Genomic DNA, 26801 nt, shown 5'->3' with positions numbered 1-26801 from the left:
CAAATATATCTATTAAAACTTAAAAGCAGGGGTTTAGGAATTTAACTACCCAGATAATTGGTAAAATTTCCTATGGTAAACAAGAAACAGCACAGTATTGGTTAGAAACATCCAAGTACCTTGGAATGTTTATTAGCATAAATACCTGGTAAGTTGAGCTCCTTCCTCATCAATGATGGAAATGATGCAAAACTACTGCTACATGTTTATAGATGCTTTTATGTAAGAGTAAGAGGAGCGGTGTAAATAATACACAGAAGCTATGGATGTGAAGACTTTACCTCTCCAAGGCTTAGAGGTTAAAACCTAAAAAGGTATGTCACAGAGGCTGCAAAGGCTCCACTTTTAATGGCCATCCAGAACACCACACCCTCAGAAGCCACCAACGGCATCACCACCAAGAGCCACCAAGAGCATAAACCTTCTGGTACTACTATACAGATTTTCACAGACTCCTGCTTGTCCATGACCAATTCTACAATAATTATACTAAAATAACTTTACACAGTTGCACCAAACAGAACTCCTGAATCCTGTAGGAACTTAAGCAACTATCATAGCTCTCTATGAAGTTTATAATGAAGTCAACACACATTTGAATCAAATTTCCGTTCTGAATGTTTTCCAGTCCTACCCAAAATGGCATCTGGCAAGCTAAGACTGAAACATAAAGCACAACTCAAGAACATCAGACATTTTCAGTAATTGATCTTCGCTTCTCTTATTTATTTTAGTAAACGTAAGAATGCAGAAAAACAGGCAAAATAGCATATATTTTGCATGAGGCAATCTTTTTTAAACCTTTTAAATCTGGACTTATCAGTCTCTGCTTTGCAATTAGGGAACATTACTGATAGAATTCTGCAGATCAGGACATTCTTTAGGAAGAGCACAGGTTTTAGACACCACGTGTGTGACTAGAGCACATCAGAGGTTCAGTGCCATGGACTGAAATAGAGAACATTGGCTTCATCTTTTTGTTTTCCCTACACAGTGTGGCGTTTGGGATCTGAGTTCCCTGACCAGGGACTGAACCTGTGCTCCCTGCAGTGGAAGCACAGAGTTATAACCACTAGGTCTCCAGGGAAGTCCTTGGCTGCATCACGATTTTGAGGCAGGAAGAAACTTTAAACTAAAAACACCAGGAAAAAACTTGAGCCCCGTAGCACTGAAACATATAATTACCATATGTAAAATAGACAGCTAGTGGGAAGTTGCTATATAACACAGGGAGCTCAATCCAGTGCTCTGTGACAACCTAGAATGGGGGAAGGGGGAGAGGGCGGTTCAAGAGGGAGATGTGTTAGTCAGTCGTGTCCGGTTCTCTGTGACCCCAGGGACTGCAGCCCACCAGGCTCCGCTGTCCACGGGAGTCTCCAGGCAAGAATACTGGAGTCGGTTGCCACTCCTTTCTCCAGGGGATCTTCCCAAGTGACGGATTGAACCCGGTCTCCTGCACTGCAGGCAGATTCTTATCATCTGAGCCATGAAGGAAGCCAAGAGGGATGGGATATATGTACACTTGTGGCTGATTCAGGTTGCTCTGTGTGGTAGAAACCAACACAATATTATAAAGCAGATGTCCTCCAATTAAAAATAAATTAAAAAAAGAAAAACAACTTTAGCACCATCTTTGCCCTTCCCATAGCCTGAATCAAGCAGCAAAAAGTACAAAGCCACATTCTGAAATAGTGAAAATGACTTGAACACATAAGCATCAGTTTGGAATTTCAGATGGTCTCTTACTTAGATGTCATCTTATTAAGATGACACGTCCGAAGGAACCAATAAAGGATACAAAAATGTAGTCGTCCATGTATCTCTTCTTTAGATTCTCCACGATGGCATTCTCTGTGATCTTGGAGAGCAAGACCATGTCATCCACGCCACTGTGCTTGACATTGTGGCTCTGCCAGTGGTACCTGTAGGCTCCTTTGCTTCCCTGCAAACAGAAAACACACAATTATGAGGATGGTTCAATTTCTCCTGGAGGGAAAAAAAATTGTTACTAAGTTCCCAAATATTCTTATATCCAATAAGAACAGGCAAAGCAAACAAATATCTTGCTATCTAGATTCAGATTTCAGCTTTGCCACCTAAGTGAAGTGGGGAAAGGTGATCTAAGCTTTTGTGTTACTTAAGCTTCTCTCTTTAACAAAAAATGGGAAAAATAAGACCCAGTTCACAGAGTTGCTGTAAGGATTAAATAAAACAACACATAAAGCACCATGCAATATCCAGAGTATGGCACAGTAAATGACCAATAGGCTTGGATAATTCCTTCAAACTTACTGTTTTGTAGAATTAACTGGCAAAATAAGCAATGAAATAGAAATGTTCCAGACTTGTTTTGCAAATTACATGACAGAACTCAGAAGTGGAAAGAATATGCATCCCACAATAGTCATGTCATGTGGTCATAATTTCTTAAGCCATCTGAATTGCTTTCCATCCATAAACTTATCACTGTTGATGCAATATTAACTTTCCACATTCAAAGATCAGCCTTCCCAGGTAGCTCAGTGGATAAAGAATCTGCCTGCAATGCAGGAGACATAAGAGATGCAGGTTTGATCCCTGGGTCAGGAAGATCTCCTGAAGAAGGGCATGGCAACCCACTCCAATATTCTTGCCTGGAGAATCCCATGGACAGAGGATCCTGGTGGGCTACAGTCCATAGCGTCACAAAGAGTGGGACACAACTGAAGTGACTGAGCATACACACACACATTCAAAAGATAAGCTAAATTTTGATGACTGATCATACATGGAAATAGACAGGATGGCCTAAACATGAACACAGAACATGCTATAGACAGAAGAACCTCATCTGATCCCACGGCCTCCTTGGCTAGGCAGAGCCCTTGTCTGCTTACTGGATTTACAACTTAACACCAGGAGTGGCTCTGAGCACCAGACAGGATTTCCTATCACTTTGGCATTTCTGCCATGGGATCCCCGTGTGTTGGGCTATTTGCCACGCCCTGGGATTAAGGGCAGATGGGAACACCACAGTGGCTGCACTTGGGGAGTTTCTGAAGGACACCAGATATCCATCAAATTATTCATAATTTGTGTGTCAGCAACAGTCAATCTGTAAACATGTGTAAAATGGGTGTTCCAGGAGTGGGTGGAGAGTCCTTTGCCCCGGGAGAGACGGAAACCACTTCCTGGAGAAGGTGCCATGAGAAATGGATCTGTAATATTTTGAATTTGCCAGACAAGACTAGACAAAGAAGGATGCTCATTATAATCTACACTCACAGGCAATAAAAAAAGTCAATGCATATGAAATAATGACAAATAACACATGACAAGATATTGGAGGGCTCTTTCTTCCCTTGGAGTTCTCTGTACATTCTACTGGACTTGTCACACGCTGGACCAGGGTGGTGGGCCCTGAACTGAACAAGACTGGCTACTCTCCCTCCTCAGGAATTCACTTTTGGGGGGAGTTTCCTTTTGGAGGAGGGAGTCTGAATAAAGAAGAAAAAAAATTCTGAACAAGGGTATCTAGAAAGGCCACCTGTCAAATGTCAAAACTAGGATGAGAAAAGGCAATAGGTTCTTTGAGAGAACAGGGAAGTGGAAGGAAACAAGACAGGTAACATTTTATTTTTTTTTTTTTTCCATTTATTTTTATTAGTTGGAGGCTAATTACTTTACATCATTGCAGTGGTTTTTGTCATACATTGAAATGAATCAGCCATGGAGTTACATGTATTCCCCATCCCGGTCCCCCCTCCCACCTCCCTCTCCACCCGATCCCTCTGGGTCTTCCCAGTGCACCAGTCGACAGGTAACATTTTAAATTTCCCTTTAAAAAACTGCATGATGTTTTCTCTGCAGGAGATATGGGTCCTTTGATAACAACAAATTCTAAGAGTTTCTGGGAAAGAAATTATAAAACCAGCCAAGGAAGGGGCCATCGTGGGAAAGGCATGCGCCATGGGTTCAAGCTTCAAAAAGGGGCTCAGGAAGGCTTGCCACCCATGTTGCCTTGCAGACGGAAACCATTACATGATATATTTGACTTTCTCAGAACCACATGCAGCATCAGTTCTACAAAATTACCTCAAACCTCACCATTCTCCTTCCTCTTGTGGCAAAACAGAAAGCACTGGCCACAGGATGACTCACTGGGTCTCAATCGAAGGTCCCCAGTCTATTTCCAACCAGATAAAGATTCCTGGAGACTCCTCTGCCCTCCCTCCTTGGCCAGCTTGAATATTCTTTCTGGACGCCTGCAAAACTTGCTATGCAGAGAAATCTTAGGTCCTGGAGTAATTAACCAGTATGTGTGTTTCTTTTCAACACCAATAAATATCCATCTACTTAAAAGGGGGCCAAAATGTTTCATTTTCTCTTTAAAAATAGAGGCATAGTTGAACAAAACAGGAGGGCTACTAATAAGTTGTTATTTAACGTCTACAAAGGGCAAGAAATGGGGGAGCTCTATGTCACAGTGATGTGTTTGTACTGATCCACAAAAATGCCTTCTCAATGCAACCCAAGTCCGTCTTGGTGTCCAGTCTAACTGTCTTTTCCCTCTCTCTCACTGCAGAGGGATACATTACTGTCTGTCCCAACTCAAAGGCAGTGTCCTCCTTCTCCTGGCAGTTACTCCCCAGTACAACAGAACTCCTTGTGTGGAGTTTCAAATATTCCTGCACACAAAAAAAGTTCCGCTGGCTGGTTCTCCAGACTTCTATCTACAAGAGGATAAGGAACCAATAGAATGACTGACAGTTACTATGAGCAAGGCAGTGAGTCATTTGATTTGAGGCGAATGCTCTTTTGGCCATTCCAAACAACACTAAGAGCGAGAGGGAGCAATCAGGGCCTTCGGGGGGGAAGGCTGACCTGCCCAGAGTGCCAAGGGCAAGGTCAGAACCCACCCATGGGTAAATAAAAGCTGGGAGAGAGGGCTGGGCTGGGCAGTTCTAGCAGAGGGTGAGAACCGGATCAGGGAGCCTGGAAACCAAACAGGGATGCACAGGCTTCCAGTCCAGCCCAGGGAAGCTTAAATGTTCCCCACAGCGAAAAAGAACAAGAGTTTTCTGTTTTCCTGCAGGGGACCACAGAGTTTGATCACACCACCGGTGACTTTCCCAGAGGCCTTCCTTGGAACAGTCACAGATAGTGAGTAAGTGGGGAACAGAGTGGGAAGTGGTTGTCATCTTACAACCCTGGACAATATCCTCAGAAGCAGAAGCTGAAAGCTGCCATCAGATCACAAACTATGGTCCTAGAATTATGTGGATAGGAATGGCGCTCCTGGTGGCACAGAACCTCAACCCATTTGCTTCTTCCTCCTGCCCCTAACTCGGAGGGGAGGGGCAGGACAGGCTGCCACACCTGCTGGGGCGGGACCTGAGGGACGTCCCCATCTGGGTGAGGAGGGACATTTTTCCTCATGGCCAAGGTCCAGGCTACCAGGCCAGCACCTGCAGGAGACTCCGCTTCCTTCTCTTCTATGGGCTTTCTGGGTGGGTAACACCTTTTTGTTTCCCAACCAGAAAAGGAAATATTTGAATAAGTAAGGGCACTCAGCAAGGTATTTCATTTCCTAACAGTTCTTGGTGGGTGAAGCACTGTTGTACAAAGGACAGGAATGTGGTTGCTGATGCCCCAGCAAAGAAATGATAATGATAACAATGATAATGATGGTGATGATGATAAAAGGTTACTCCTAACCCTGACAACAATTACAAGTTCTGAAAGAGAAGGACTTCCCCGGCAGCCCTGTGGTTAAGTCCCCACACTTCCAAAATAAGGGGCATGGGTTCGATCCCTGGTGTGGGAACAAGGAATCCACAGGCTACACAGTGTGGCCAAGAAGGAAAAAAAGAAAAAAATGAACGAGATACTTCCCACTAGGTAAAGATTGAGTGCAGACTTTCTCAGGTCCATAGCTACTTTCTAACTATGAATCAGCTGATTAAAAAGCATGGATTCATATTCAAGTTTTAAAAAATGGGGTGCACCCACATCCACATAACACCTGGCATACTCCTCACATTTAAGAGGTGACACCAAGACACAGAAGTACCTCATGCGGAGGAAGAAGCCAGGGCACTGATTTTAAAAGGCGGAGTGTCACGAACTGGTGTGTGTTCAGCAGGGTGGGGACCAGGATGAGCAAAGATGAGTCAGCGCACAAAGGCAGGTACTGTCCTGAAAGCCAACCTCCACTCCCATAGAGAGGCCCCGGGCAGCCCTGCCCACAGCCAGGGCGCTGCCACACTCTCACTGGTGTCTCTGAGCACTTTCCTTCTTTGGTTCCTCCTGGAGGGAGGAGATGATCATACCCTGGGTAACGTGCCCTTAAGATGCCCAGGAAAGGGAGGCGGCCAAACATGCTGTGTAAACACAAGAGGCTCGGTGATGGGCAGGGCCTCGGGAGGGGTGGCCACACTCACCCTTGCTCTCCTGTAGGGAGAGTATTTGCTGTTGTTCAGTCACTTGTGAACCCATGTCCTTCACTATCTCCCGGAGTTTGCTCAAACTCATGTCCATTGAGTCAATGATGCCATCCAACCATCTCATCCTCTGTCGTCCCCTTCTGCCCTCAATCTTTCCCAGCATCGGGGTCTTTTCCAGTGAGTCAGCTCTTTGCATCAGGTGGCCAAAGTATTAAGAGTTTCAGCTTCAGCAACAGGCCTTTGAACAAATACTTACGGTTGATTTCCTTTAGGATTGACTGGTTTGACCTCCTTGCAGTTCAAGGGACTCTCAAGAGTCCTCTCCAGCACCACAGTTCAAAAGCATCAATTCTTCAGCACTCGGCCTTCTTTACGGTCCAACTCTCACATCTATACACAACTACAGGAAAAAAGCATACCTTTGGCTATATGGATCTTTGTCAGCAAAATTATGTCTCTGCTTGTTAATACACTGTCTAGGCTGGTCATAGCTTTTCTACTAAGGAGCAAGTGTCTTTTAATTTCATGGCTGCAGTCACCATCTACAGTGATTTTGGAGCCCAAGAAAATAATGTCTGTTACTATTTCAACTGTTTCCCCATCTATTTGCCATGAAGTGGTGGGACCAGATGCCATGATCTTAGTCTTTTGAATATTGAGTTTAAGCCAGCTTTTTCACTCTCCTCTTTCACCTTCATCAAGAGGCTCTTTCGTTTCTCTTTGCTTTCTGCCATTAGGGTGGTGTCACCTGCATATCTGAGGTTATTGATATTTCTCCCAGCAATCTTGATTCCAGCTTGTGCTTCATTCAGCCCAACATTCTGCAGGATGTACTTTGCATGTAAGGTAAATAAGCAGGGTGACAATATACAGACTTGACGTACTCCTTTCCCAATGTTGAACCAGTCCATTGTTCCATGTCTGGTTCTAACTGTTGCTTCTTGATCCACATACAGATTTCTCAGGAGGCAAGTAAGGTGGTCTGGTATCCCTATCTCTATAAGAATTTTCCAGCTTGTTTTGAACCACAGTCAGAGGCTTTAGGGACTCTCAGGAGGCCTCTCCAGCACCACAGTGTGAAAACATCGATTCTTTGGCACGGTATCATTAAGAGAGTTGTGTGGGACTAGGGATAGAAACTAAAGTCACACAGACCAATACAAACACTGTTAACTAAACAGAAATAATGGGCATACTCTCTTTGATCCAGCACCTTTATTTTAAAGAATTCACCTTAAAATCTACCAAGGATGCCAAGATGTATATAAAGGGTTCCTCACTGCAGTGAAGTGTGTAATGGGGAAAAGTGGACACAGGGTTTGAAGACCTATCAGATCATGGCACATCCTGAGAGGAGTTCCATGTCACTGGAAAGAATCTACCTGTGCTGACTTGGAAAGTTCTTCAAGACCCACAGATGTATGAAAATAGCAATCAGTATGTGAATTAAGTATTGAATGACACATTAAAAGACATGTGTTGTAATTGTTTTCTTGAAAGATACACAAGGTTCCATCAGGGAGAAGGCCTGGGGAGAAAAGGTAACATTTACCCTCCATTTTAAACTTGGCAGCACAGTGTACTTTTTTATTGCTATTTTAAACCATATGCATGTGTTAGTAAAATTTAAAAATAAACAAGTGTTGGGGACTTCCCTGCTGCTACAGTGGATAAGAATCCACCTGCCAATGTAGGGGACAAAGGTTCGATCCCTGGTCAGGGAAGGTTCCACATGTTGTGGAGCAACTAAGCCCATGTGCCACAACAACTGAGCATGCATGCTGCAACTACTGAAGCCTGTGTGGCCACTGCAGTGAGAAGCCAGTGCACTGCAACTAGAGAGTAGCCCCTGTTCACTGCAACTAGAGAAATGCCCGCACACAGCAACAAAGACCAGCGCAACCAAAAATAAGTAAATTAATTAATTAATACAAAATAGAAGAGTTGAATATGATGCCAGTGAAATCAGGCATTTTCTGGGGACGGTGATTTCCAAAAAACCTGGGACTAGAATGCCCCCAATGTTATAAGCAAATCACCCCCAAAGAGAGAGAAACCATATTCTTATTGTCAACAATGGACAATGGGCAATGCTCTGGCCTGCGGATGAGCTGAACTTGTTTTTTAATGGGATTTTCTGACCCAGTGACTCATAACAGGAAAGGCATGGACATCTAATTCTCTGGTAGATGTTCCAATCTTTTGAACTGACAGTCTGGGTATTCTACCTTTTGCAGTTCTGCTGTTTGACTGGAATAAAACACTTCCATTGCAAATGATGGAAACATCAACCATAAATATTTGTTTGTCTATGTACTGGGCACAGTCAGCCAGCATTGTGTTTCAACTTCATGAAATGTAGATCACTGCCCGCTCTCCCGCCTCCACACACACACACACACACACACACACACACACACACACACTATTTTGGTGGTGTGAAGACGGATGTCTGAAGCAAGTATGTGTCGGTGCTAAGCTGCAATGAACAAAGCACAAGGAAGGGGCGTTTCTGGAAGAGTGAGGGCCAGGGGTGAGCACGGGCAGTCAGGAGCCACAAAACTCCCAATCCCCTCTGTCCTTAAGGAACTGGGACCGACTCTTACTGAACCCATAAATAGATGCCGAAGCTTTATGGTATCTCAATGGATTCTCACAATACCCGTAAGATGTGAATATTACAATCATGCCACCGCTATTTTACAAATGGGTAAAGTGAGGACTGGGATTATAACATACCAAGTTGCTTCTGCTTGGAGAAGCTGAGGATGGGAAAGTTCATGGGAGGTTAGCACATAGAGTAGGAGGCCCAATGGATGTAGAAGATGTGTTCATTAATTTCACTCATGTAGGTACATGTGAGCAGATCAAAAGCTGAATATTTGTGCAGCATTTCCACATACATGGCCTCAGTTAATCCCTATGACAAAGGACCAGGGCTGAAACCTGGCATGGGGATTTCTGGCTTCCTTTTCTTCACTCTTTCTGCTATACCACAGCTCACTTCCAACACCATTTTCAAGGCCAAGCGTGGTCACTGGCTTCAGGATCACTAGATCCCGTGGTTTCTAAGTTAGGGTTGGCCAGAGTCACTACAGCAAACCCAATTTATCATCCAAACCAAGACGCTGAGTGCAGAAGGGGATGCTGTTAATAACAAAGCTGGAACAAGAGGCATCAACTGGGACCGTCTCAGGCTGCGTGGCTGCATCTGTGACCAACCTGATCCCAGAAAAGCTACAGGCAACTCTCAGAGACCAGCCCTCCCAGCAAGATCCTCAAGGTCTCCCACAAATCACTAAGCCTCTCTGAGGCTCTCAGGGCCTCTCAGTGGTCTGCTCAGGAGAATGAGGTTCCTGATATTGCACTGCACCCAGAGGATAATCACACCAACCTCAAATCCTTCTTGGGGTAGAGTTGGTTTTACATGATGACATGATCAGGGGCAAAGTGTGAATGGTACAGACCAGTCTGGCAACAGTGTCTGGGCTAATTGAGTAGGGGAGAGAAAAAAAGGTAGTAGGGGAGAGAAAAAAAGGTTTGGAGGAAAAAAAAGAAGACAGAGAGATGGCAAGGTGCCCAAATTTGGTTTTAATTGCAATCATATTATTAATATAGAATGATATCTCTGTATGGCAAAACAGTTGTTAAAATGATGTGGTTATTTATGTAAGCGTAGTTTCTGTATTGTTTTACTTCTCTGCTGAGTACACAATTTATAAAATGTATATACACATATACAGTTCTTTTCGGTGAAAATATAAGATACAAAAAAGGGATAAATACTTTGTACAATGAAATGAAATCTATGTATAAATGACACTTTTCCCATATTCTCTTGTGTTAGAGAGAACACTAACACTAACACTATTCTGTGTTAGTTTGTTCATCCCGGCTTGCAGATATAGTAAACTCTTCTTTAAATAACATTTGGCTCCCATCAGGAAAAGAAACACCCTTTCTTTCACTTACTCTGCCTGAAATGTGGCTCCCAAAAGGATCATTTTTTATATCAGTGAACAGTTCAAACTTAACATGATATAAATGAACAGTTAACACATTCCATCAATTCTATCAATAAGATGCATTTTTTCATATTCTTACAATGTGACATTAGGATGTGTCCTATAACCAATGCTGTATCACAGCTTAGCTCTTACAATCAGGAGCATCTTAGGTTTGATGGATTATGGCACAAGACACTTCTGAGGAGCCAGGCCCCATTCTATGCCCTTTACAAATGTGAGGTCACTGTTTAAATCATCAAAGAGGTTATGAAGCTTTCAGTTATTCTGGAAGCATTGTACCATGTACTAATGTCACATTAGGAACTGTGCAGTGGTTTTACTGGTGAGGTTGATCAATTGCCCAGTTCTACAGGGTTTGCTGTGACAATTTTTATAGCTGTTTTCTCCACCCCCATCCCAAACAGGATACAGGTGAGTATCCTGCCTGACAAGCAGCTCATATCAAACTGCCCACATCAGGTCGCAAATTTGCAAAGCAAAGTAAACTCCTCTTCAGTTTGTAAATGTACGTTAGTCGCTCAGTGGTGTCCAATTCTTTGTGACCTCATGGACAGCAGCCCGCCAGGCTCCCCTGTCCATGGAATTTTTCAGGCAAGAATACTGGAGTGGGTAGCCACTTCCGTCTCTATCAGTTTATAAAGTCATGTTCAAATTGGACCTCTTCCAATCTAAAAATCCCTTCAGTATTTTTTTTTAAAGTGAAAGCGAAAGCTTCCCTGATAACTCAGTTGGTAAAGAATCCGCCTGTAATGCAGGAAGTCCCGGTTTGATTACTGGGTTGGGAAGATTTCCTGAAGGAGGGAAAGGCTACCCACTGCAGTATTCTGGCCTGGAGAATTCCATGGACTGTATAGTCCATGGGGTTGCCAAGAGTCGGACATGACTGAACATTAAGATCATTAAAGCAGGAACCCCACCTCCCTCACCACTGCCCACAGTGGTAATGTCCACCTCAGGCGGTTACAATGAGCTCCGGCCTTCATTCACATACACTCTACTCCAGTGTTTCTGAAACTTCATTTTCAACCCCTTTAACAACTTTCCTACATCTAAGTGTCACCAGTCCTATGCTTCAAATTTTTGTATAAATTGTCCTTTTTAATCTGGCTAAATCCTAAACTAACATCTTCATAAAATCACCAGTTTTATTCTTAGATGTGTTAAAATAATAATGAAGATTAACAATATTTCCCTGCTGGTTTATTGGTTAGGATTCAGCACTTCCACTGCAGCGGGTACCAGTTCCATCCCTGGTTGAAGAACAAAGATCCTGCATGCTGAGTGGTGTGGCCAAAAATAATGAAAATTAAGAAAAAAAAGTACATACATAGACACAGGGACCTTACAGTATATCTTGCTGCCGTGTCCCTCACATGAGGGTCCCACTGCCATTCTCTACTGAGCTTATTCCCACCAATTTCAAATCTAGCCATAGAGAATTTAAATGACTTCTATTTTCTAAATGTATTTTTCTCTGCTGTGAACAATCTCACATGGCAAGACCGGGTCCCCCTTTCCACAGCAGATGAGAGGCGAGGTTTCACTGTTACAAGCAGGAACTGTTTTGTATTCATGTTCCAAATCCCCTGCATTTTCCATCAGGGGTTCCCAGAGCCCTCCTCCAGTCCTCTCACCTGGGAAAACAGTCATCATGGGACAGTTGTCAGTCCCCTGGAGTAATGGCTTGTCCGGAGGCCAACAAGGAAGTTCTCTCTTGGGCGCCTGCAAGTTACTCTTTCTCTCTTGGGAAGTGCTTCCTGCAAGGATTACCAGCACTGTTCTATCCTTTTCCCCTTCAGTCTCCAGGGTAAGCTAGGATAGTGGGTCTCTCCCCTGGGAAAAATACTCTTCTCAAACAACAGCTAATTCTCATTACATACCAGCACTGTTCTAAACATTTCATACAAGATCATTTTTCCCCCCAAGCATAGGTTTTTAATTGAAGGAAAATTGCTTCACAATATTGTGCTGGCTTCTGCTATAGATCAACATGAGTCAGCCCTACGTATACATAGGTATACGTATAATTTATTTATTATTTATTTAATCCTCACAACCTTATCAGGCAGGAAACTGAAGCACGGAGAAGTTAACTATTAATAAATTACCCAACCACAGTAGCTGGGCTTCAAACCCAGGCCAATCAGCTCTCTTTGCATTTAATCATTATACCTACTGCATCTTGTAATAGGGTAAGTGACTGTTGGAAACAGCAATAATGCTAGTGTCCATAGTAATTGTTTTATTGAATGTTTACTACTTGCCACATATCAACTTTTCTTTCCTCCACAGAACAGCATGAAGTGGATACTTTTATTACTGGTACACAGGGTACCTTGTGCAAAGCTCAGCACCTAGAAGTCCACAGAGGAAGCAGTCTGGTCATTGGCCTTGAGAACACATCTACTCCTGGCCATGTCCTCAGGCTGTAGGTCAGTGCCTGGCATGTAGGCATGCTCAATCAGTACTAGTCGGGCCAGTGAATTCCAGGCAGCTTTGATTCACCTCAGAACTAAATAGAATCTCTGCTATATAGCACAGGGAACTCTGCTCAATGTTATGTGGCAGCCTGGATGGAAGGGGAGGTTGGAGAGAATGGATACATGCATATGTATGGCTGAGTCCCTTTGCTCTCCACCTGAAACTATTACAACATTGCTTTTTTTCTTCTTTCCAAACTACAACAATGGCAGTCTTTGGGGAGGGTTGGGTACAGATTCTCCTTCACTCTTTTTTTGAATTTTATCTTTATTTATTTTTTAACACCAAAAACATTTTGTATCAGGGTATAGCTGATTAACAATGTTGTGATAATTAGGTGAACAAAATCGCTATACTTCAATACAAAATAAAAACTTCAAAAAATAAAAATGAACCATAATGCAAAAAAAAAAGTAATAAAGAAGTCTCAGCCAAGGAGGACAAATCCAAAAACAAATAAACAAATAAGGAACTAAATATCTCACTATGGCAGCAGTTAGAGGGGGACAAGTTGGGGGAGGGGATTTAGGAGGGGTGGGCCACAAGCAAAAAAGTTTCTGAAGCTTTCCTAATGCCCCCGGCCCAGAAGATCAAAGGGAAGAGAAGTGAAGTGAAGTGAAGTGAAGTGAAGTCGCTCAGTCGTGTCCAACTCTTTGCGACCCCATGAACTGTAGCCTACCAGGATCCCCCGTCCATGGGATTTTCCAGGCAAAAGTACTGGAGTGGGTTGCCAGTTCCTTCTCCAGAAGTTGCCCCTAAAGACAATTCTCTCTTAACTGTCCACTGTCATCCAGGTAAGGAAAACAGGATACTTTTGATCACAGGGTGAGGACCAAATGGTTGAAATTCCATTATGTGACAAATGCTCATTTTACTTCTATCTCTATTTATATATTTTTTTTCTATTTATATTTTAATCAAACAAATGAAGAGTCACATTGATGTCAGTCTCTGTCTTTTCAGCTGCAGCTCTGCTAGCTTGACAACACGTCAAGCATTTATCAGTCCCTTCAGGGACCTACCTGTCATTACTCCTGTTTTCAAGGAATTGATTACAATGAAGAGACGTGGGTTCAGGTATAGGCTCTACTTCTGTGACCTTTAGCAAGGTCAGCTTCATGGAATTTAATTCTTCACAATTCAGGTCGTCTATTAAATACACGTGTTAATGTGATTTAGTTTTTGCACCTCTACTGATAGGATTTTGTTTTCTTGGTTAATGAATCTATGACCAAAAGTCCTATCAGACAATGTACCTAATTTTTGGTTTGAAAATGATAGTCCCTGAAGCAATGGTAACTGTTCAGTAAATTTCTTAAACTGAATTAAGAAGTTAAAGTAATGATGCAGGCAGACCAGCTAGAAATACTGGCATTGACAGCTCTTGTTCATACTATTAATTGAAATGGAAATAAAAACAGGAAGATAATTGAGCAATTCCTTGTCACTTAAAATGAACTATTACTCTGTATTATGAAAGAAATTCTAATTCAAACCCTGTTTTGAGGAAAAAGAAAAATATGCAAAGATTTAGAAGACTTCAGTAGAATTGATATCGACCTGATTAAAAACAGTCTTCACTATCATTCACAGCATCTTTCTGCACTGATTACAAAACATGTATTATTTATGTCATGCAAAATGGAAGAGGTGTGACAACACAAGAAAATCAACTCATTTGGTGTTTTTCTTAAAGTATAATTTACTTTTTCTGAAAAATGAACTGTTTGGGCATATATAAATAAGAAAACCCAGGATGAGTGTTTCAGAATGTGGTAGGTGGAGGGAAGGGCCTGGAGTGTGATCAAAGGTATCTTGGGGGCACCAGACAGTCTGTGTCATGGATTAGCCATGGGGGAGACTGAGTCCAGGACAGAAGCCAAGTTCAGGGATGACAGGCGTCCCCCAAGCACCACAGTCACTAGCCAACAACGAAGATGGAAATACAGAATTGAGAAGTGCCTTCAGCATCTTCTGCAGGTTTTGGCAAGGGCATATCTAGACTCTTTGCTTGATCTGGCCTGACCTGCTGCACAGAGACGTCATGTTCCTCCAGGGGCAAAATGCAGCCATAAAGTGTTGGTCTAGGGTGCAAACCAGACGGGCTTCCCTGACGGCTCAGCGGTAAAGAAGCTACCTGCAATGCAGGAGACATGGGTTTGACCCCTGGGTTGAGAAGATCCCCTGGAGAAGAAAATGATAACCCATTCCAGTATTCTTGCCTGGGAAACCCCATGGACAGAGGAGCCTGGTGGACTGTAGTCCATGGGGTCACAAAGAGTTGGATGTGACTGAGCAACTAAGCATGCATGCACGAATGTATAAAATAAATAACGAATGAGAACCTACTCTGCAGCACAGGGAACTCTACTCAATGCTCTGTGGAGACCTAAGTGGGAAGGGAATCCAAAAAAGAGGGGATATGTGTGTACATACACAGACTTCCCTGGTGTCTCAGACAGTAAAGCTTCTGCCTACAAGGTGGGAGACACAGGTTTGTGTCAGGAAGATCCCCTGGAGAAGGAAATGGCAACCCATTCCAATACTCCTGCCTGGTAAATCCCATGGACAGAGGAGCCTGGTAGGCTACAGTCCACGGGGTCACAAAGAGTCGGACATGACTGAGCAACTTCACTTTCACCTTTCATCTATACATATAGCTGATTCACTCCGATGTACAGCAGAAACTAAAAAGCGCTGTAAAGCAACTACATTCCAATAAAAAATTAATTAAAAAACTGGATGGCTTGAGTCATGAACAGATGGCTTACAGGTAAAAAAGTGAAGGGGTTGAAACAAACTACAAATGAAGAGGCATAAGGACAGGGCACAATACCTCTACATTTACATTCTGACCTGAACACTTTATAGCTGGAAGGGGCCTTGCCTATCCATCAACCAGTCCAGAGCTCTTACTGTGCAGATAAGAAGGCTAATAAAGCCAGAGAGGAGGTACATGTCTGTGGTGCTAGGTAATTAGTGAGAGAACCAGGGCTAGAATTCAGGCCTTCCAGCTCCAGTCAGTGGCTGGCCCTCTACCACCAGCCCCTCCCCAGCAAACCTATAGGTAGCAAAGGTTTTTATCACCCACAGAAGTTCCAGGAAAAACAATCAAATGAATCTAGGTATTTAAATATTTTAAAGCTCTCAACTAATAAATACAATCATTTGTGAACCATGACCTTTGAGCAATCAGACTGCATCAGGCCACTGGTATCCATCCAGATAGTAAATATCTGAAGAGCTTAATTTCTTCTTAGTAAATTTCTTCTTAATATTAAGATAAATGTGAATCAAAGTTTTTAAACCTTCCCTCCAGTGAGTTACCTTGTAGGTAAAGGTGCACCGACCTCACACTTTGGGGACCACTTTCCTAGAACCCCTTGCCTTCCACCCAAGATATGGGGGGGGGGGGAGTCAAAGCATTGGCTTAAAAAATTGAAACAAGTAGGTATAGGAGAAAGGCAATCTCCAGAAAATGGGGGGGAAATGACCGCAGAAATTGGAAAGCTGTAATCTAACTAGAGATCCCTGGAGAATTCTATGGCACTCCTTCCAATAGTAACTTTCTTCTGCCAGAATAATTAAAATTGAAGTCAAAACACAAGTTAACAATATCTGACTTGATTATGAGGTCAGGGGGAATCATACCAGCTTAAAATTTACAACTCCATAGAAAATCCAAGAAAGTTTCTGTGATCACTACCCATTGCTCATTGTATTCCGTGAAATACACTACAGCAATCAAAAAGGCAACCCACCTCATTAAGAGGTGTGGTCCACAGTGTTCAGGAACAGGGAATGAGCATGGCTTTTCTTAACAACCTACTACGTGCTAAACACTGTTAGGTGCTTCATTTCATCTGGTTTCAAAAGAACTGTAGAACTGGGGATGGGGAGTACTATGATCTCTGGTAAGAGATGAAAAAATTGGCCAGAGACAGTCATGGAGTCCAGATCTGTACTGGTGGGTTTACAAACCCAGAGCAGCTTCCATGGAGGCCCTGGAAGTCAAACGAAATGTATTCCCCACTGCGTGAAAGTGTGTCAAGGCAGCTGTCCTCTGATAACAAGATTTCAAAAGCAGCACCTGAAACTGCCTTTTAGGTCCCCCTTGCAAGATGGATGAAGGAACAAAGATCACCACTCTCAACAGGGGCATTTTAGGCATAGATAGGATTGACTCCCTGACTTCTCTGGTGGTTCAGATGGTATAAAAAAATCTGCTTACAATTCAGAAGGCCCAGGTTTGATCCCTGGATTGGGAAGATCCCCTAGAGAAGGAAATGGTAACCAACTCCAGTATTCTTGCCTGGAGAATTCCACAGACAGAGGAACCCGGCAGGCTTCCTGGGGCTGTAAAGTCCACGGGGCTGCAAAGAGTCAGACACAGTCCACGGGGCTGCAAAGAGTCAGACACGACTGAGTGACTAACACTTTCACTTCACTTTCACAGGATTTATGGCTACAAAGATAACAGGTGTTGTGAGAGGCCAAAGGGCTGGAGCCATCCTGCAACACTGCCTCTGCCTTCAAAGCACTTCCTATAGCCAATTTCAAGGCCAGAGCCCCACACATTCAGTAAGTCTTCAGGCTTCTCATTCAAAATTCTTTGGGGAGCAGATAAATGAGGCATGGTTTCCTTGTGTGACAAAGGTGCCTCTCAGCATAGTAAGGACACTCAGGTTAAAAATAACCTCACAGAAATCCTCACTTTGACAAAATAGGCAAGATAGACATGAACTGCCAAAACGGCCCCAGCTAGGGATCCGCTGGGGGACCCTGCTCCAGAGCTTCCGAAGCCAGGCCGCAGCCGCTCCCAGCCCTGCAAAGCTCTTCCTTTGTCGCAGGGATGGGAATGAGGGTCAAAGGGCGCTGGAGCTGACACAGAAGTGATCCCAAAGCAGGAGTAACCAAAATCACTCTGCAAAAATTCGGGCAAAGCTAGGCTGGCGGCTCTGTTTTAGGTAGAGACAAGTGTGCCCACTCAGTTATAGAGAAAACAGTGTGCTCACTTTGGGGCAGGACAGTGAATAAAATAGAGGTCAACATCACTGCCTCACAAAGAGGGCTATGCTCAAAAACTGCCAGCAAGCCCACAAGTGGATTTGCAAAAACATTTGCATGGTTTCTGGTTGCAGAAACGCTGAAAGGATTTGTACTATGCTTTGCTCCCAAGTGCACAAAAGTCCCTTTCTACCTGAACCCTGAGACCCAAAAAATGAGGAAATGTAGTGCCAGCAGTTCTAAGGTTCTCGCTGGCTGTGACCCCTTCTCTTCCTGGGAGTTGGGCCAAAAGCACAATATTACTTACTGATCAAATAACCAACACCCAGAGATACCTGGGAGTGAACACACATCAATGAAGGTTCATTGGAATCAAAAGCAAAATGGAATCACCATTTGCTTGATGGAGGTTGGCTGGGTTGAAGATACAGAAGTATCTTAGCTTTGCACTTAGAAAAAAAATCTCATTTCTTTTTTTTTTTTTAATTCAGTGCAGCAAGAAGAGTACAAAGGTTAGAAAAGAGAGAAAGAGCTTGCAACCCGGAGAAAGATAAAAGGCAAATGATTTACATTAAACATACGGGAAACATTAAAGAAGGCATGGACATAAAAAAACCCTAGAGATATAAACATACAACAAAGAAAAGTTGTTTGATCAGAGGGCAAGCCGTGTGAATAAATAAAATACCATAAATGCTCTAAAGGAAAAAAAAAAAAGTTAAGGAAGAGTTTTCTTTCAACTTCCATTCTAAGAAAACCACAATTCTTTTGCTTGGTACAACTATAGCTCACGTGCTTAATATATAAATTCAGCTTTGAAAATACCTCTGTTACATTCTCTAGTTTTTGCTTTTTAAAAAAATGTAAGTGAACCAATAGTTTTCTATTGCTGGGTAAATTCTGTTTGGTGAGTGGGTTTGTTTTGAGTAGCTGTGAATAAAGGCAAGGGTGACTTGATTTTCTGTCATTTAAATTTTTCTCCCTTAAAAAAAACCTACAGGAGTCCAAGGCAAAAGAATCAGTTTTAAAGAGGAGTTTGAGTATTTTTAAACAAACCCACTTTGTGTTTCCTTTGTCTCTAAATCAAAAGCCTGTATCACCTTTTCTCAAAGATACTTCCACAGCACTTCCTGGCCGAGTTTGTACATCCCTATAGCATTGTTACTATTATTTAAACTTCCATGAAATGCACTTCAACTGGCGGGCATGTACATTGTGAAATTAAAAGTATATTGTTACAGAAGAAACAAAACTGAAGTTGGACGCAAGGATGGACAACAATATGCAATGCCACAGATGGCATCAGGAGCCTAAAACACTGTGTGGTTCCTTTCTATTCTGTTTTGCCCCATTGTATTCTGAATAGACAGAATCACTGCCCGGCTTCAGGGCCCAGCCACTGAAAGGCCCCATTGTAAGTGATATGCTTTCCAGAGCAGAGTGAAGGTTGCTGTAGTAACCTTCAACGAGAATTTCCTGACCAGGGTGATGAAAATCTCAACCGAACTGTGACAGGACTACAGTTACAAATAAGACTGCAACATGAATAGGGGCCTCCCCCCGAGAGGGGGGTCTTTTCTTATCTGAACATAACCCACCACCTGCTGCCTAAAGCATATCCACATAGCCAAAGAAGGGACTGAATTTCTAGCAGTCAGAGCTTGAGCAGTCAACCTGTACAGTATCCTCCCAGGGCTGGGGTGGGGGCGGCAGAGGAGGGGAGGGAATGGGAGTCTGCAGATCAAGGTGGGCTGCACAGTCCATGAATGCTTTAGCTGCCATGTTTGCTGGATGGAGAACGCACTTTTCTAGTGCTGAGCCGAGGGGCATGGGTACCCATAGTCCAAATACCACAAGCAAAGAAGGAATCTGCACTTGGTTGGGAGAAAACAGTGCAGGATTCAGTATATAGAGAGAGCCCCGCTTTATATAAAAAAAGACAATCACCCCCAATTTCCCAGATGGAACACTAAACCAGGATGAAAACCCCAGGGAGCTCTACAGATGGCTCACTATATACCAAGCAACGTCCTAAGCTCTTTTACACACACTGCGTGTGTGCGTGCTAAGTTGCTTCGTTCATGTCCGACTCTTTGAGATCCTATGGGCTGTGTAGCCCACCAGGCTCCTCTATCCATGGGATTCTCCAGGCAAGAATACTGGAGCGGGTTGCCATGCTCTCCTCCAGGGGATCTTCCCCACCCAGGGATCAAACCCGCGTCTCTTGTCTCCTGCATTGGCAGGTGGGTTTTTTACCACTAGGACCACCTGGGAAGCCCTGACATGCATTAAATCATTTAATTGTCTCAGCAAACTTAAAAGGTCGGCATTATTATTAACCCTCATTTTAAGGATGAGGAAGCACAAAGAAGTTATAACCTTTGCCCCAGATCAATACCAGTGAACAAATATTCTGCTTCCAGAATCTATACTCATAATCCCTTTTTTACTCAGCTTTTTCACATAGGCATTGGGCATTTGGATCTGGAGTTCTGGAACTCAGGAGTAAGAAATGGGCCAAGAGTCCACCATTGGCACTATAAGTTCTCAGTGTGAGCAGGACTGTGCAGAACAGGGAGCCAACAAGAGGTAAGAAAACAGAGGATGGGAAGCATTTTATCCATTGGTTCATTCATCCATTCCTCCCAATAGTTATGTGCCTACCAGGAGCCAAACACTGTTGTAAGCACTGGGGTAGCACCTGCAGACAAGACTCCAGCTTTTATCAAGCTTCCTGTCTTATTGGTGAGGCAGAAAACCAACAGATAGAACAGAGAGATAGGAAAAACAGAGGTGGCTGCGGGGAAGGCCAGAAGGGCAGGCACTTGGCACTGGAGACAGGAAACAGGCAGTCAAGATGGGACTGCCCATCAGAGGGTGCAGCCCAGGTCACACAGGAAAACTGTCTTCCTTCCAAAGGGAATGAGCCCAGACTACTTTAGTCAGATCCCCATCCAGTAAGAGAAATAACACCGCCTCTTATTTGTAGGTTGCTTTCAGAGTCTCGCTACCTCTCTGCTTATCACCCCGTGTGAGTTCTAAATCAGTTCAGCCAGCCAGGCAGGCAGGGAGCAGGAATAATTATCTCCATTTTACAGCTTGGACAGTCTGCAACATTTCCCTGACACTTTGGAGAACCCCAAAGGAGCGATGGAGACACGGGGAGGACCGAAAAGTAAATTTCAGGTTGGGCTCCCCAGCTTTGGGGACTGTCCCTCTGTTTATCCATCTAGCATGATAATGGCTATGTCATTTATTGCTGGGTTATTATTAAGCTGGGCTGTGAGTCGTTCTGTGTGCTGGATCTCGCCTACTTAAGAAAGAAAGAGGGGGCAGGAGGAGGGAACCAGAAGCAGAGGCAGAGCCAGGCTGCTTTTAACTGAGAGACGGAGAAAAACAAACAGCTCTTTAAAAACACAATCTCTCAGCATACTTAAGGTAGCAATTCCAGCCTAAAAGCCTCTCTGCTTGGTAATGCACCACCCTTAAGAAAGGGCAAAATTATCACGGCGTGGAAGTTCAGGAGATGTCAGGCTGCGGATGAAGGCCTATTCCATGCCAACTTCTAAGACGAGGAATTACAGTCATTCAACCCACAGCCATTTCCCATTTTAACTGATGTTTCCTGTTTTCTACACTGGGCATCATAAGAATATTCAGAACCAGACCGGGAGTTCACAGGCCGTCCCTTCACTGGGGTACATTCTTTTCTGTTCACTCATCGCATTATGTGCAACATTACAACCCAAAACAGATCTGTTTTCCTACTGACCTCAATCTGCGGCCACCATTATTGTGGCTGAGAGAATTCTTGGCTCTTTGGGGCCGTGATGCGGAGAAGAACAACCTCACCTAGCAGTTCCCCAGAGTTGTTGCCCTTCCAGACCTGCAGGGTGGTGTCTCAGCAGGAACTGTCCACATATACCCGTACGATTTAGGAGTATGGATCAGGGGAGACGCAGGGGCTAGAAGTCTCTTTCCAGTCCTTTCAGCTGATTGCTAAGCCATCCCAGGGTAAATGAGACAACTGGGCATTTTGTTCAGTTTGTTTTTGATGATAGGATCACAAAAGTATGGATCACAAAAATCCTTCATTTTGAAGTAATCTCAACATTTCAGAAAAGTTTTTTAAAAAAGAATTCTTCTACTCTATCAGTTTGTAATTTTTTGTTAATTTGTTTCCTCTCTATATATATGTATAGTTTTTTAAAAATCTACACTATTTAAAAATAGATTGCATACATCATGCTCTTTCACTCCTTAATGCTTCAGTATTTTTTTAATTTATAATTGTTTATTAAACATTTGATATTAAAAATAAAGCATTTTTATTTTAGAAGTCTTAGGAAAAATAGAGAAACAAGAAGGGAAAGAAAAGATACTGCTACTTAAAGTGAAAGTGAAGTTGCTCAGTCGTGTCTGACTCTTTGCAACCCCATGGACTGTAGCCTACTAGGCTTCTCTGTCCATGGGATTTTCCAGGCAAGAGTACTGGAGTGGGTTGCCATTTCCTTCTCCATCAGTATTTCTTAATAAGGAAATTTTCTTATATAATCAGAATAAACAACTTCCAGAAATGTCACATTAGTACAATACTTTTTATCCACGTCAATATCCTAATTTCATCAATTATCCCAATAATGTCCTTTGACAAGATTTTCTTTTTCCTGGTGCAGGATCACGTATTGTATTTAGTTTTCTATCTGTTTAGTTTCCTTTAATTTCCAACAGCTTTCCAGCTTTCCTTTGTCTTTTATGATGTTGACATTTTAAAGAATTCTTATTTTATAGAATGGCCCTCAGTTTGGGTTTGTGTGACGTTTCCTCATAGTTAGATTCAGCTTTTGCGTGTTGGAGTAGAATTCGAGTCCTGTGCTGTTGTGTCCTTCTTGGGATATCACATCTGGATGGACATCATGTTTGTGGATGGTATTCATTTATATCCCGTCATTAAGCACTGTCCCATTTCTCCACTAATTTCTATTCCCCACCCCCTCTGGTAACTACTAAGCAATTTGTGGGGAGATGCTTTGAGACTATGTAAATATTCTGTTCCTCATCAAACTGTGACAACCAGCTTTGACAAAATTAAAATTTCAAGCCCAGTTATTTGGCACTCAGAATGTCTTGCTCTCGGAAGCTGTGGGTCTCAGACAGACAAGGGCTACCGAGTATCTCTGTGGGTGTATCTCTACGGGTGTCTCAGAGATGGGGTAGCTGGCTTCCTCCCACCAGCTGGTTTCCAGACAGGCTAAGGTGGCTGTCCTCCTCCACCTGTGAACCCAGTTCCACCCCCACAGGGTGTGAAATAATGCCTTCCTAGAAGCTGAACTGAAACCAGAAGTATGAGTCGAGGTGATTCTTGGCCCAGACAGCCCCGTGGAAAGATGCATACAAAGAGATCAGGCCTGTCCATATGCAAAGCTGCTATATGTGGGCTGTGTGTCCCTGGTTCCCGACATCAAGGTGCCTGTGCGTCTCGTCCTCACCCCAATCCTGCCCCTCCTCTCATTAGCTTCAGTGCCACTGAACAAATTACTATTTAAAAGGTGGAAGTGGGGTCAGTCCTTTTGGACCAGAGAGCTTAAAGCAAGGTGGGGACCAGGGAGTCAAGGGCAAAGAATGTCTGAAAAAGGGTGAAGCCCAACCCGACAGATCAAAGAGGTAGCCAGCAATTGTTCTTGAGCCACAAAGAGGGCGGGCCTTCTTTAGGCCTGACCTCCCATTCCAGCCATTCTTGTTCCCATGAGGGAGTCGGCTACCCGAGACAGCCAACATTTTCTTTTTGCTAAAAATCATTGTGTGGAAATAATTATCCCAGAAGGCTTCCCAGGTGGTGCCCTTGGTAAAGAATCCTCCTGCCAATGCAGGAGACTCAGGAGACTTGGGTTCGATTTTTGAGTCAGGAAGATCCCTTGGAGTAGGAAATGGCAACCCACGCCAGTATTCTTGCTTTGAAAATTTCATGGACAAGGGGAGCCTGGTGGGCTATAGTCCATGGGGTCGTAAAGAATCAGACCCAACTGAGCATACACATGCTCGTGATGACCTCAGAGGACTTTTATTATACAAGAGCCACCAGTAGATGGCCACTTCCACAACTGGAGTGACTGGGACAGAACCTTGGGAAGGAGCCCCAACCATCTCTACAGCAAATTAGCACAGAAAGGAAGACCAGGGAGCTTATTTGGTGACCAAGGATTCTCTTCATCCTGTCAACATTACACAAGCTCATACCTGAAATGCACATGTAGGCTAGTGATTTTGAACAATGACTGCTGAAACACCACTAGAAAAATAAAAGTTTTACACCTTTTAGGTAAAAAGTTTACATTTAAGAATTTGCTTCTCCTAATGAGTAATGAGCTATAAAGTATTGATAGATACTTTAAAATTTCTAAAAGATTCATAAACATAAATGAGATTTGGCATCGATAAAAGTAATTTCAGAGACGGCATTCTTTTGATAACAACTGCTGTATAATCTTTTCCTTGAACCTCATCCTACATTTTTTACTTATTCAGTCATTCACTGATTGAATCATTTTAACTCCATCTATAATTGCTGTGCCAGGTAATGTGTCAAGCCCTGGGGATACATTAATTTTTTTTTTAAGATAGAAAGGTTTACAAATTAATTACCTAAGTAAGCAACAGTAGTTCCAGTGTGAAGAATGAATTTTGTTGACACAACGTTCAATTCTTTCATTACATAAAAATACAAAATGGGTACGTGACTACCAGAAAAAAGAATGTGAATGCACAGCACACCTAACTGTGAAATATTACCCCTGGCTGCCAGGTAAGCTGAGAAAGGCCACAAATCATTGATCTTTGTGGACAACTGAATTCTAATCTGATGACCTCATTTCAAAAATTCTGTAGTTAATTTCATTTCAGAAACACCAACCCAAGCCTTGTCAAACAACAACCAGCTCTGATCTCTGATCTATTCCATTAAGTGAAGTTGACCAGGTTTTTTGTAAAAATTGCTCTTTCACCTCAAATATTGCTTTAAAAAAAACACAATGATCAGCTGTAAGACTCGGCAATCTGGTGTGAGGTATGTGATACTGTCTCTTGCCTGGCATGAGGTTTTAAATATCCTAACTGGAATCCCTAAATCTTTAATGTAAGAGCTTTGACACATATATGTTGTTGCCACTGAGAAGCTGAACAGGCCTTTGAGCAACTGTTTCCTACAGACCAGTTACCTACTTTATAATTTATCCCCAGGTGAAGCAAGAAGTGTTAAATACCGGGGCTCTGGCTCCCCTTGCATCTCTCCTAGACGATGGAGGGCGGCGCTTTCCAACCAGCAAGTCTGGCAAGACCAGTCCTGGGACGTAGGCTGAGAGTGGCTGGGTTTTCCTGTTCTCAGGCCTCTGGCCACTCTGCCCACACTGAAAGCTGTCCCTTTTCCTATGTCTTTACGGGCAGAAGACTATACCAAAAGTTTAAAGCGTTAATGTCTTTACCACCACTCTCACCCACCCATCCTTCCCACCCACTCCTTTCTCTGACTTAATCACAGGAGGAAGTGAATCTACCCTTGACGCGGTCACAGTTTTTGAAATCTGGAAGTGGGTCACATGATGTAAAAGGAAGTTGATGCTGGTTGAAGACAATAAGCTAGTTGGCACATCTAGAAACCTGTGTTGGCTTACTAGCTATAAATCTTCCAGGGTTCTAATTTTAAAAGAAATTCCAAAAAAGCTCATCTTGGGTTGGAGGTATGGTTTTCAAGAACTGGGGCAGACTTTTTTTGAAGTGCTCATAGACCAGCTTTAAGGGAATATTCAAATGACAAAATCATAATCATAATAAGGGTAATAGAAATAAACTCTTTGAGAGGGCTTATTTTATACCCCCCCCCTTTCATTTTAGCAGTGTCAGCATATAAATCCTTGGGATTTCTTTAAAATTTCTCCTTGAGACTTCCTTGGTGGTCCAGTGATTAAGACTCTGCGCTTCCAATGCAGGGGGTGCAGGTCAGAACCCTGGTCAAGGAACTAAGATCCCACATGTCAAGGTAGCACAACCCTCCTACTTACCCCTCAATATATATATCCTTAATTAAGGACCTACATAAGTTGATGTACATAACCATCTAGGAAGCATTCTCTTTGGAGGAAAATGTGGACTCCAAATTACTGTGTATATTGACATTTGAGTACTTAAAAATAGGTAAATACCCCATTTATATTATGACAACCTGGCAGTCACTGGGGTTTACCTTCTCACTTCTCTGAAATGCCCTTGTTCCTAGGAAAATTGTACCACAATTGGCTGCAGTCTTGAAAAGCCACCCTTCATTTGTGATTCATTCATGATCCTCAGAGATTTAACAGGAGCCTGGAAGTGGGGGAAGGCACTTAGGATTCTTAGGCAGTGTTTTCAGGGTTCAAGCTGGAGGCTCTCATTTATAATTGAGAAGATTCTCTTGGATGCTGGAAGGAATAAAGTAAGTAATAACCACTCTCAGCGCTTAGGCCAACTCTATGGTCACAAAGTCCATATTTTGCCATGACCTGGCAGAGAGGGAAAGCCCAGGACTGGGAACCTCAAGAATAGACTGAGATTCTTCTTCTGCCATTTACTGGCTGGGTGGCCTGGGGACTTACTTAAAACTACCTTGTTCCCACCATCTCAGGGTTGTTAGTGAGGGATCAGTGAGATAGAAGACAGGAAGTCCTTTGTAAACTGGTGGTTCGATATAAATGAGTTATTGTGATAACATCAAGAGAGAATGGGAATACCATTTAATTCATTAATTTCTCTTATTTATGCCCTCACACTATAAATACTTTGCAAAATGTACCTTCCCCCATCTTCAAAGCTGTTTCTAAGAAAACACGAA

At 43.0% G+C, this 26801-nt stretch overlaps 1 protein-coding gene across 1 annotated transcript in view; it reads right to left on the bottom strand.

Moving 5' to 3' along the window:
- MYO1E (myosin IE) overlaps window positions 1–26801 on the bottom strand; it is a 211111-nt gene that overhangs the window by 115693 nt on the left and 68617 nt on the right. The window contains exon 2 of the mRNA XM_070469219.1: window positions 1799–1942. Within this exon, the coding sequence (XP_070325320.1) occupies window positions 1799–1942 (144 nt within the window). The remainder of the gene's footprint in view (window positions 1–1798; window positions 1943–26801) is intronic.

The sequence above is a fragment of the Odocoileus virginianus genome, chromosome 6, assembly GCF_023699985.2.
Source record: "Odocoileus virginianus isolate 20LAN1187 ecotype Illinois chromosome 6, Ovbor_1.2, whole genome shotgun sequence".
Classification (NCBI taxonomy): domain Eukaryota; kingdom Metazoa; phylum Chordata; class Mammalia; order Artiodactyla; family Cervidae; genus Odocoileus; species Odocoileus virginianus.
The sequence above is the reverse complement of the archived record's forward strand: the minus strand, read 5'-3'. Positions and strand labels throughout refer to the sequence as shown.